This window comes from Mustela nigripes, chromosome 13 (genome assembly GCF_022355385.1).
Source record: "Mustela nigripes isolate SB6536 chromosome 13, MUSNIG.SB6536, whole genome shotgun sequence".
Classification (NCBI taxonomy): domain Eukaryota; kingdom Metazoa; phylum Chordata; class Mammalia; order Carnivora; family Mustelidae; genus Mustela; species Mustela nigripes.
Window position 1 is genome coordinate 69,390,495 of NC_081569.1, and position 12,182 is coordinate 69,402,676.

The 12,182-nt window shown below is 43.4% G+C and overlaps 1 protein-coding gene across 1 annotated transcript in view; it reads left to right on the forward strand.

Moving 5' to 3' along the window:
* The window catches only part of SCG3 (secretogranin III), a 35,367-nt gene extending 23,617 nt beyond the window's left edge, over positions 1–11,750 (forward strand). The window contains exons 12-13 of the mRNA XM_059372827.1: positions 5,654–5,734; positions 11,169–11,750. Of these exons, the coding sequence (XP_059228810.1) occupies positions 5,654–5,734; positions 11,169–11,287 (200 nt within the window). The 3' untranslated portion in view covers positions 11,288–11,750. The remainder of the gene's footprint in view (positions 1–5,653; positions 5,735–11,168) is intronic.
* Positions 11,751–12,182: the final 432 nt, after the last annotated feature.

The window sequence follows — 12,182 nt, forward strand, 5'->3', positions numbered from 1 at the left end:
ACGACAGACAGAGATCACAAGTAGGCAGAGAGGCAGGCAGAGAGAGAGGGGGGAGGAAGCAGGCTCCCTGCCAAGCAGAGAGCCCGATACGGGGCTCGATCCCAGGACCCTGGGATCATGACCTGAGCCGAAGGCAGAGGCTTTAACCCACTGAGCCACCCAGGTGCCCCATTGTACTGAAATTCTTGAAATGAATGGCTCTGAGGCCATGTTGGCATCCATGATACCATTATCACTGACTTGACTTTATGCCATTCAAAACTATAATCATGTCATCTTCACAGAATTTTAAGGGTATAAAATTTAATTTTTTATAAACACTCTTAAGCTCTAATATCTTTAGTATATCCAGTATTCAATAGGTTCATTCTATTGATTTCTACAGGTTTGTTGTTGCTGTTGTCTTTACGGGGCTGGGGGGACAGATCAGGTTAGCATTTGTGTATAAAAAGGGGTATTACTTTTGCAGTGCTGAAAACCAGAACAGCCAGAAAAAGCAGGGCTGCTTCTTGATCCTGGCCCTCTTCCCATCTGCTTCAGCATATGTTTTAAAGATTGTGCCATATTACCTCAGCCATGAGCTATTTGTTTTCAAAGGAAACTGAAATAAATTTGAAAAAAATAGTCCAGCTTTCCAAAGTGGACTCTCATGGGCTTTTACTGCACACTGTGTAAATAAAAGATTTGCTTTCCAGTTCCCCGGAAAAGAAAATGTAAATAGGAACCAGCTGTTCCTCTCTAAGAGCAGAAGACACCTGATTTCATTCACCTGTCACCAGTGCTCCAGTAAGTGTGTGGAGGGCTCAATGCTGGTGGCAGTGGTTCCCAAATTCCCACCCACCCCACATGGGAACCTCAGGACCATTTTTTAAAAATCATGCTTGGCCCCTACCCCTGGATAGTCTCATTTAACTGGTATGAGGAGTAACCTTGGCATCAGGATTTTTAAAACCTCCTCTAAGTGACTCTAGTATGCAGCCAAGTTTGAGAACCACTGCCTTGTTGGCTAGTTTGGTAACAACAACAACAGGGACTAAATTGTTTTAGTCTAAAAGGTGGATTTTACCCAGCTACAGTCTGTAAAGGCTCTAGATTCATTCTAGCTCAAGACCAGGTCCTGACCTTTACTTAGCTGTGTTCCTTTGGGCGTGTCACTTAACTTCTTTGAGCATTAGTTCCCTTGCGAGTAAATGGGAATGAAAATGCTAATTTCTTAGAGTACCATGAAGATTAAATGACATATGGATATAGTATGTCTAGCACATTTGTAGGTATTTTAAATTGTTTCTGCTATAACTGTCATTTCAATTCAGAATTCATTATACTTCAAGTCTTTCAAATAAACTTTTTTTTTGCTAAAAACAGAAATCTGTACCATTTACACTTTAAAAAAGTAAAATTCTGGGCCTGGGTGGCTCAGTGGGTTAAGCCGCTGCCTTCGGCTCAGGTCATGATCTCAGGGTCCTGGGATCGAGTCCCGCATCGGGCTCTCTGCTCAGCGGGGAGCCTGCTTCCTCCTCTCCTCTCTCTACCTGCCTCTGCCTGCTTGTGATCTCTCTCTGTCAAATAAATAAATAAATAATCTTAAAAAAAAAAAAAGTAAAATTCTTCTGATTACAATTCAGCATCTAAGAAGCCTTTATCCATTCACTTATTTGACAAATATTTATTGGTAGACTACTACAAATAGACTACTACAAATGTCAGGCTTTATCAGCAAATAAGAAATATTTCTAAGGGAGGAAGACAAACAATAAACTTGCATAAATTATATAATTTGGTAGAAAGTGATAGTGTTATAGATAAAAATAAAGCAGAAGAGGAGAATGAGAGTGCTGGGGGAGGGTCTATTTTAAATTAGAGAAACTGTTGGGACACCTGGGTGGCACAGTCCATTGAGCCCAAACTCTTGGTTTGGGCTTAGGCCATGATCTCAGGGTTGTGGGATTGAGCTCCGCACTGGACTCCACACTTACCACAGAGTCTGCTTCAGGATTCTCTCTCTCCCTTCTCCCTCTACCAACACCCCCCTCCCACTCACCCTCACTCTCTTTCTCTCAAATAAGTAAACCTTTAAAAATAAATAAATTAGTTGGGGCGCCTGGGTGGCTCAGTGGGTTAAGCCGCTGCCTTCGGCTCAGGTCATGATCTCAGGGTCCTGGGATCGAGTCCCGCATCGGGCTCTCTGCTCAGCGGGGAGCCTGCTTCCCCCTCTCTCTCTCTGCCTGCCTCTCTGCCTACTTGTGATCTCTTGTCTGTCAGATAAATAAAATTAAAAAAAAAAATCTTTAAAAAATAAATAAATTAGAAAAACTGTCCCAATCATATGTGGTTATGATCCACAAGATCGTAGTTTAGTTTTAATGGATTACAGAATAGATTTCTTTAAGCTGCAGTAAACTCATTTTCGGTCATGGGTTGGTAATATCAATATAGTGGATAAAATTACTTTCAAGAAGTTCATAATTTTTATTTATTTAAAAAAATTTTATTTATCTATTTGAGACAGAGAGATACAAAGAGAGAGAGAGAGCATGAGCCAGGGGAGAGGCAGAGGGAGAGGGAGAAGCAGGCTCCCCGCTGAGCCAGGAACCCGATGTGGGACTCGATTCCAGGACCCTGGGATCATGACCTGAGCTGAAGGCAGACATTTAACCATCTGAGACACCCAGGCACTCCCATTTCATACCTTTAAAAATTTAACATTTTTTTAGAAGATTTTATTTATTTATTTATTTATTTGACAGACAGAGATTACAAGTAGTCAGAGAGGCAGGCAGAGAGAGAGGAGGAAGCAGATTCCCCACTGAGCAGAGAGCCCAATGCGGGGCTCCATCCCAGGATGCTGAGACCATGACCTGAGCCAAAGGCAGAGGCTTTAACCCACTGAGCCACCCAGGTGCCCCCCCAAATTTTTATAGGAAATCAGTTCCGGAGCAAAAAGCAGCTAACAAGATGATGCCAAGTCCTCTATTTCAAATTGCCTTAGGTTGGGTTCCTTCTGAAGCAGATCCTGAGAGAAGGATTTGAGGTCAAGTTTAATAGGGAGATGACCCCAGGGAATACCTCTGGGGGGGTATAGGTACATGAGACAGGGAGAGGAAAGAGTCCCATATAAGCTGGGTTCACAAACTGGCTTCAGTTGTAACTGGAGCTCAGTCCCACAGATGATCTCTGGGAGGCTGTGTGGAATGTTCCTGAAGCAAAATGAAACTGGGTATTTATCTACCATTCTACCCATCATTAGGTGAGGGCCCCTCTATTAGCATATGTGGAATAAAGCAGACAGGAAGTTGGGGAAGCAACAGTTTCTGCTACATTGTGGCAAAAAGCCCATATTTATTCTGTACTCTACTAGTTTTAAAAATAAGGATATGCTTTTTTAAAAGTTTATTTATTTATTTTATTTTTAGAGACAGCATGCTAGAGGGAGAGAGTGGGAGGGGGAATCTCAAGCAGACCCCCTGCTCGGTTCAGAGCCCAATATGAGGCTCAGTCTCATGACCCTGACATCATGACCTGAGCTGAAACCAAGAGTTGGATGCTTAACCAACCGAGCCACTCAGGCGCCCCTCCTAATTGAGAGTGTGTAACACAGTATTTACACAGAGACTAAGCTCAGGTTTTCTTTTTCTTGAATAAGCTTTCCACATTATGCTATATCATAAATAAGATTGTGGGGGTGAATGCTTAACATGATTTAAAGAACAAGATCATTTTCAAACATTCTTAAAAGTTTCAGAAGCCCTGATTTCTTAATGTGCTAATAACAAATTCTCTATCTGTTAAAGCCCTATATGAGATCCACTAATTGGATTTAAATGCTTTAAAAACAATGAAGCCGCGTTCTTTAGAAATAGTCTCTACTAAGATTTCTTTCTTTGTTCAAAATGCTTTTTCTATACGAATTAATTTGAAATAGAATAACTGTTTTTATGCTACCAAATCCAACTGACCTTCTCAGCAAACAAGCAACAGGCAATGAATATCACTATGTTCATTGTATTGTAACATTATAACTTCAGCCAGGAGGACTTGGTCTTTCATTTGCTCCAACATTCTTAAAAACAAAGCACTGAAACAAAGACTTCTTCCGCACAGGCGATTACAGTGAATTTGGGGTGAAAAGTGTGAATCTCTTCTCTTGTCCACTCATCCCTTTGGCACAGGAACTTCCCTGTGCTTCTTTGGGTCTGGGTAACATGAAGCCGCAGTGGTGAGGCAAGAGTTTGGGCTTACAAGATCAGGAAGAAAGATGCCCAGGAGGTCACTTAGGTAAATGCAGAGGCGGAAACCAGAGCATCAGCAGATCCTTGGGCAGTGTTGTCATTCATGGACTGTAGTCAGATGAACCGGGGGTTCAAGCCTGGCTTTACAGCTGACTAGTCATCTGACCTTCAACATGTTACTTTGTCTCTCTCTGCTTCAGTTTCTTCATCTGTAACACTGGGAGGAAATGGGAGCACCTGAAGAGGGTGTGGTGAATAGTGAAAGGGATAGGGTATTTTGGAGCACAAAGCACAGCCCTGGGCACGTCCTAAGCGTCCTAACTCAACCAGGAAGTCTGGGCAGTACACTAGAGGTAGCAGGGCTCAACAAGGAGCTCGGAATGGGTGGTCACCATTGAGCTTGGGCAGCCGTTACTTCTTGCAGAGCTCCTGTACTTTGAAGGCTTCTTTCTCAGGCTCTTCAGAATTCTCTAGACTACCTGGTCCCTTGGTGCAGACACTCTGAGCCCTAGGGACTTCCTCTGCTTTCAGGTGTGGTTGATTTCTTTGAGACAGAACAAGGCTATATCAGTGTCAAGGTCCCAAGACAGATCTTTCCTTTCAGATGATGCAGGTAGCAGAACCTTGGTGAGACCAGCGTCTAAATTCTACTGCTATTTCCGATGCGGTCTCGGCCCAGTCACTTACCTCTTTAAACCTTAGTTTCCTTATCCTGCCCACTTGCAGGCCACAGTGCATATAAAGGGCATGGGGAGCAGGTGTTTCAGTGATGCCTAGTTTCCTCTCACCACACCTGAGGAGAAGGTTTACCCCCGGGGAGCTTTACTAGAATGAGTTCTAAGGTTTACATCCAAACCTTGAAATGAGGCCTGTGTCTCCTCTTCATCTGAGTTTTTACACACCCCCTACCAGACTGAGCAGAAGACTTGTATGACGGCCTACACAAAGTCACACACACGGACGTACTTAACATCATTCATTTAGTGATAGAGTCTTTTCAGTTTGGGAGTATCACCACTCCGATTTAGTTCTTGACCTGAGAATACTCCCCAGTTTGGAAGAACCAGTGCTGACCAGAAATGATGCAGTCTAAGAATTCAAGGCCCCTACCTATCCAGTGAACTGAATCAAAACTTTTCTGTCAGGACATCAGATGGGGGTGTGTGTGTGTGTGTGTAATGGCTCCTTGACACTAGCCTGGTCCTGTCTCATGGAATCATCCCTACCCACTCTCCTCAGCAGCCAACCCCCTCCCCACACACACACCCCATGCACACAATTATGCACACTACTTCATGAGTGATACCGCCTCACAAGAACTCGACAAGTCCAGGGTTTATGGCTCTAGGCAAGAGTGTAGTCTTTAAAAAGAAATGCAGTGATATTTTATGAGTGTTTCATAGGGATTCTCTGCCCTTTTCCAGGGAAAACAGAAGCCTATTTGGAAGCCATCAGAAAAAATATTGAATGGTTGAAGAAACACAACAAAAAAGGAAATAAAGAAGGTAAGAATTTAGTGTGGTGGTAAACTGCCAATTTTACCCATTTGTCAGGGGTTCTTGTTAAATGAAGTTTCCCATAATCAAACCAGTATAAAAAGACTCCAGGAAGAAGGAATGCCAGTGCAGGAATAGAATCTCCATTTCTCTTATTTTTCATAACAGCCTCTCAAGCATAGGCCTTTTCTTTGACATTTTATTATGAAAAACGTCAAACAAAAGTAGAGAGAATAGTATAATGAATCCCCATGTATCCATCAACTACCTCCAATAATTATCAACACTTTGCCCTTTCCTTGGAGTATTTTTTAAATTTTAAAAATATTTTTAGGTTTTTTAAAAAGATTTTGTTTTTTTATTTGACAGAGAGATAGAGATAGCACAAGCAGACAGAGCGGCAGGGAGAGGGAGAAGCAGGTTCTCCACTGAGCAGGGAGCCTGATGCGGGGCTCATCCCAGGACCCTGGGATCATGACCCAAGCCAAAGGCAGATGCTTAACTGACTGAGCCACCCAGGTGCCCCTACTTACATTTTTAGAGGCAGAGGAGGCAAGGGTGGGGCAGAAAGAGGGATAGAGAATCCTAGGCAGGCTCCACACCCAGCATGGAGTCCAGTGCAGAGCTCAATCCCATGACTCTAAGATCATGACCTGAGCTGAAATCAAGAGTCAAATGCTTAACTGACTGAGTCCCCCAGGTTCCTCTCCTTCGAGTATCTTTTTTTTTTTTTTTAAGATTTATTTATTTATTTGACAGAGAGATCACAAGTAGGCAGAGAGGCAGGCAGAGGGGGCGGGGGAGGGGGGGAAGCAGGCTCCCTGCTGAGCAGAGAGCCCTATGTGGGGCTTGATCCCAGGACCCTGAGAACATGACCTGAGCCGAAGGCAGAGGCTTTAGCCACTAGCCACCCAGGCGCCCCTCTTATTTTTTTTTAAGACTTTATTTATTATTTATTTGACAGAGAAAGATCACAAGCAGGCAGAGAGGCAGGCAGAGAGAAAGGAAGGGAAGCAGGCTTCCTGCTGAGCAAAGAGCCCGATGCGGGGCTCGATCCCAGGATCCTAGGATCATTCCTTTGAGTATCTTAAACAAAGGCATTTGTGACCACATATTAGATGTACCCTGCAGTCATAAAAGCTGTCATTTACTTAAAATAAAACACAGAATAAGACTGTTCTGTTCTGAGTACCAGAGAAGTGAAAATGGAAGCTGCAGCCTCCCCCTGTCCTCCCCAGCCCCCCAAGGAGCTCCCAGCATCACTTAAGCTACAGATGGCCCTGCTCAGTGCTATCACAAACAGGTGGAGTGGTGCAAAGGTGGGGAGCCCATCTCTTTACAGGCAGATATAGCAGTGGGAGTAAGGTCCACAGGAAAGCCTTTGCTGGAAAGCTAAGGGACGAGAGTTGGAGGCAGAGGCAACACTGGGTGCCAAGACATAAAGAGACAAAAGAGTCATGTGTTCTGGGAACCGGAGCTAACTCAGTTTCCCTGGAACACTGGGTGTCTATGGGATGGTGGGTAGCAGCCAGATCAGGAAGGAGCTTGTGCACCCTGCAAAAGAGGTAAAATTCAGCCAGAAGAGCCTAAATTATGGCTTAATTAGGCTAGGAGCTGATTGAAGAAATAGGACCCCAGAGGACTGGGCAGAGATTGGAGGATCTGGAGCAGAAATGATGGGGCTTACACAGAGGCAAGGCAGCAGAAATAAAGAAGGGAGAAACTTGAGAGCAACGTGAAGAGAGGAGTCCACCATGAGTCCCAGGTATCTGACCAAGCAGTTGCCAAGTGATGCTTTTAAAATGAGATGAAGGACACCTACTTGGGTGGCTCAGTTGGTTAAGCCACTGCCTTCAGCACAGGTCATGATCCCAGGGCTCTGGGATTGAGTCCTGCATTGGGCTCCTTGCTCGGCAGGGAGCCTGCTTTTCTCCCTGCCTCTGTCTGCCACTCTGCCTGCTCTCTGACAAATAAATAAATAAAATCTTAAACATAAATAAATAAATAAAATGAAATGAGAGGTATTTTCAAACTTGAATGTGTATTCAGATCTTGTGTGGAGCCCCTCAGGGTCTTAATGCCCAGGTTGCATCTCAGAACCACTAAATCAGACACTCAAGTGGAAGGACAGAAGCATCGGACAGAAGCATCCATGATTCCATTGTGTAGACAAGTTTCGGAACCACTGAGACAGAGTACAATGGAAGAAAGAGATATTTCTTGCTCCTCTTTAGCTTGTGATCTTTTTAAATTGAGTGAGATGGAAACAATTATCAGCTTTTTGCATGTATTTCATTTTATTTGGTTCAGAATGGTGTGAATTTCCACTCTGTCAGTTCCATTCAAATTCACATGAACCATATTTCATCAAATCTGTCATTGATTGAAAAATGCACCATTGTTTCATATACCACTAAGGAAGAAAAATTATAATGTGCCATCAGTGACTGTGAAGACTTTAAAATAAAAAAATGTTGATCTTAGAATGAGTGCAATACAATAAGTACCAAACACATTTTGAAACCAATATTCATTTTATGGTCCAACAGTTTAGAGTACTTAACGTTCTTTCTTTCACTGATTAACATGAATCAGACCCTGGGCATGACCCGCAACATCCTGCAATTTAATTTTCCACTTCCAGAAATGCCCAACCTAGTGAAGCATGGAACCCTAGTGCTTGCATCTCAAAGGACTGTGAGCAAACTGCAGAATGATAGTGTTGAGTTTGAGGCTCCCCTTTGCCTGTAAGCAGTGGGGGCTATCTGCCTTACACCCTCCTAAAGGCAGAAGCAGAAAGCCTTTCTTCCATTGCCTTTGTATGTGCTCTGCCTGACCTAGCTCACCTCGTTAAGTCTGTGGGGATCTAGATCTGGGACCTTGGAGTGGCAGCAGCTGTGTGAGCAGCAAGTCCATTTGCTCTAGGAGTTCTGACCTTCCTTAACCTCTGTGGATGCCCTTTGCTGGGCAGGGGTTTGGGTGACCTGCGTCTCCTTCCCAAATCCAGGAAAGGGAGGTCCCTGTGATGTGATACTGAGGAGAAGGAAAAACTTTATACACCCTTAAAGTCTGTACTTTTAAAAAACTGAATCACAGCCCTTTTCTCTTTGGAGTGTTAACAACCTTAAAACATTCTTTTTTTTTTTTTTAAAGATTTTATTTATTTATTTGACAGAGAGAGATCACAAGTAGGCAGAGAGGCAGGCAGAGAGAGAGAGGAGGAAGCAGGCTCCCCGCTGAGCAGAGAGCCCGACGTGGGACTCGATCCCAGGACCTTGAGATCATGACCTGAGCTGAAGGCAGTGGCTTAACCCACTGAGCCACCCAGACGCCCCTACCTTAAAACAGTCTTAAGGTTAACAAGGTGGTTCCTCACTTGAGTGACCTTAACAGGCAGCCAGCAGCCTTTCTTCTGCACCATGCTTGTTTTTCCCAGGCACGCATGACAGCTACATCTTAACGATACAGTTTTCCTTTGCATCCATTCAAATCACCTGGACCTCTTCACATCTGCTCTTGGGCTGCCTTTCGTCCCACTAAAGATGTCGACCCTGCAGCGAGCTCGGGAGAGCCGTTATTAATCTGAACCAGCAATCATCAGAAGGGGCCTCTTTGTGCCCTCCGAGTCAGTCAGCAATCCGCTGGTGAGGGGTGCACAAAATGTATGTTCAGCTCCATCCTGTTTTGTCCTGACAGCAAGGGAAAGTGAAAAAGAACACCAACAACAGAAACCCCAAGCACTTGCTGAACTTGGGTTCTACACCTGTTCGTTACTTCACATTCCCTACTTCAAGGCTGTAGATGGCCAAAGCAGGAACTGCAGACAGAATGGGGCTCAGAACAGAACCAGACTCCGCCTGACCTGAGCAAGTGACTTACCTCCTTTGTCCTGTTCTTCATCCCTGAGATGGGGTTACTAACGCTTACCTCAGGGAGTCCCTTGAGGAGCAAGACAGATGACAGTTGTGAAGTGCCCGGGGCTACAGTGGTCTCTTTAATCTTCGTGGCCAACCCCTAACGGGAACAAACGCCTCTTTCCTGGAGGGGAAACAGCTTTTCTCTAAACCTTGGCTCGCTTGATATGATAAACACCTGGCGCTCACAGCAATGTTTTTTATAGTTTTCGTTTCATGGGAGCTCTGAGCTTTTGTTCCCCACTCTTTCCTTTTTCTTCTCCTTTACAAACTGACAGAAGGCAAGGCTCTGTTCCAGGGGCTGCTATAGCCAAGTTGAATGGCACTGTCCTCAAGGAACACAGCCTCAGGCAACTTGAAATCTGGGGGGGGGGGGGTCTTCCTAAGTATGCTGGGGTATAAGAAGACCCACACATCCAGCCCTGAGAGATGTGAGTCATGGATTTTGGTACCACCATAGGATGCACTGCATGTAGCCATGAAAAGAGTTTCTTAAGAATATTGATACTTACTGGGTAAAGGGAAAGTAGCTCGTTAATAAGGTTGTATATATACCATGATCTCAATTCCGGGTTGAGATATATATATTTGAAAAGCAAGAAAGTAAAACAAAACATCTGTGGTTATTTATGACAGATAAAATTCAGGTGATTTGAATTTTATTTCCATGTTTCTGTATTTTCCATTTTTTTAACAATAAGCTTCAAGGAGGATGTGGGTTTTCTTTAAGCCTTCAGAAGAATGCCACAGGCAGCCTCCTTACTTGGGGATCTTTGTTTTTGATGGGTGGTTTTATGGTTTACATAGGTTTTTTTGTTTAAGTAGGACAGAAGACCCATAAAGAGGTTTCTCAAGAAAAAAAAAAAAAGCTCATACATATAATTTTTTGTTTGTTTTGCTCCATGCATATAATTCAGATAATGTAAAAAATCACAGCAATTCTTCATTTGGGAAAAAAAAAAAAAAAAGTGGGTCGTCCCATCAACACTGACTTAACCTGTATAACAGTTGCAGAAAACCAAAACACCTGGTTCTGTTTGTAACTCTTACTACCTGTGTGAGCCTGAACAAGGTACTTAAGCTGTAGGATCTTGTTATCCCAATGTGATTCCTAGACTGACAGCATCGACATCTCCCTGGAGCTTATTTAACATGCAGAACCCGGAGTTCCACGTCAGACCTACTAATACAAACCTATAAGAACCCTGGGTGATTGGTATACACATTAAGTTTGCAAAGCCCTGGTCTATGAGCCTGTTCCCTCCATGGTCAAATGAGGGTGGCACTCCCCACCTGAACACCTTGCAGGAGTGATGGACAGCAAATGAGGTAATATCATACACACACACACAGTTTTAAACTCTAAAGACTGAACAAATGCCAAGAGCTGTTATGTTTTCCAATGTGAAAGACAAGGATGAAATGGTAGTTGTGTTGTTGTATTAAAAGCTTCTTAGCTAATGGTAATCATTGTAATGGGAAGTCTCTTTCCTGATCATTGCTCACGATACGCTAACAATATTTTTCAGATTATGACCTTTCAAAGATGAGGGACTTCATCAACCAACAAGCTGATGCTTATGTGGAGAAAGGCATCCTTGATGAAGAAGAAGCCGATGCCATCAAGCGTATCTACAGCAGCCTGTAAAAGTGGCGGAAGATCTGGGAGTCTTTAGATTATCCCAGCAAATGTAGCTTAAAACACTTCTAATTCTGTCATTAAAGATATTTGACCCAAGGATTATTAGAAAGTGATGAAATTGCAGTAGTTAACCTTTTAGAAGTGGTTCAACATAGCTTTCTTGCCATAAAAACTGTCTGAAAAGTAAAGATGTATATAAGCTGCGCTTTTGTATATAGAATCCTCATTTCCTTATAGATTTACATTTTATAATCAGAGATATGTGGCTTCGGAAAGGCTGTCATGGACAGAACTTAAAATTGAAGCTTCTTCCCGCTGTGTCACACCCAGAGGGACCCCACAGGCAAAGAATTAGGGGGTTCTGTTTTCAAGGCATGCTGGGTACCAAAGCACCTCCTAGACTCTGTCTGTTAGAAGATGTCATTTCCAGTTCCCTTCTGGAGTTAAAATAAATTAATATTTCCTCCAAGCCTTTCTAGCTTAAAGGATAACTCTGCTTTTTTGACTGTTCCTGCTGGCTCTTTATCAGGCCCAGTGGTGCAAAAAGGAACCTGAAAGATAAGCATAGGGTTTGCTGGACTCATCAACAATTTCTCCCCACTCTTGACATTTCCAGACATCAAGTTTGTTTATTAATAGGGATAACTATGTGCTCTCCAAGGAGAAAAATGAGGTCATAAATACTGCAGAAGCAAAGTAAACATGTCTGCCAGACCTGAGTTATCTAAACTGAATTTAATCCAGGCCACGGTTTCTCAACAGAGAGCAAGAGGGCCAGGCAGTAGGAAAGAAACAGAGAAAACAATCAGTCCCTTCGTGGACCAAAGCTTTTAAACGAGTTTTCCTGGAAGAAAAAGTTAATGAACTTGGGGCCCCTGCAACTCCTCTTCCTCAGCTTCCA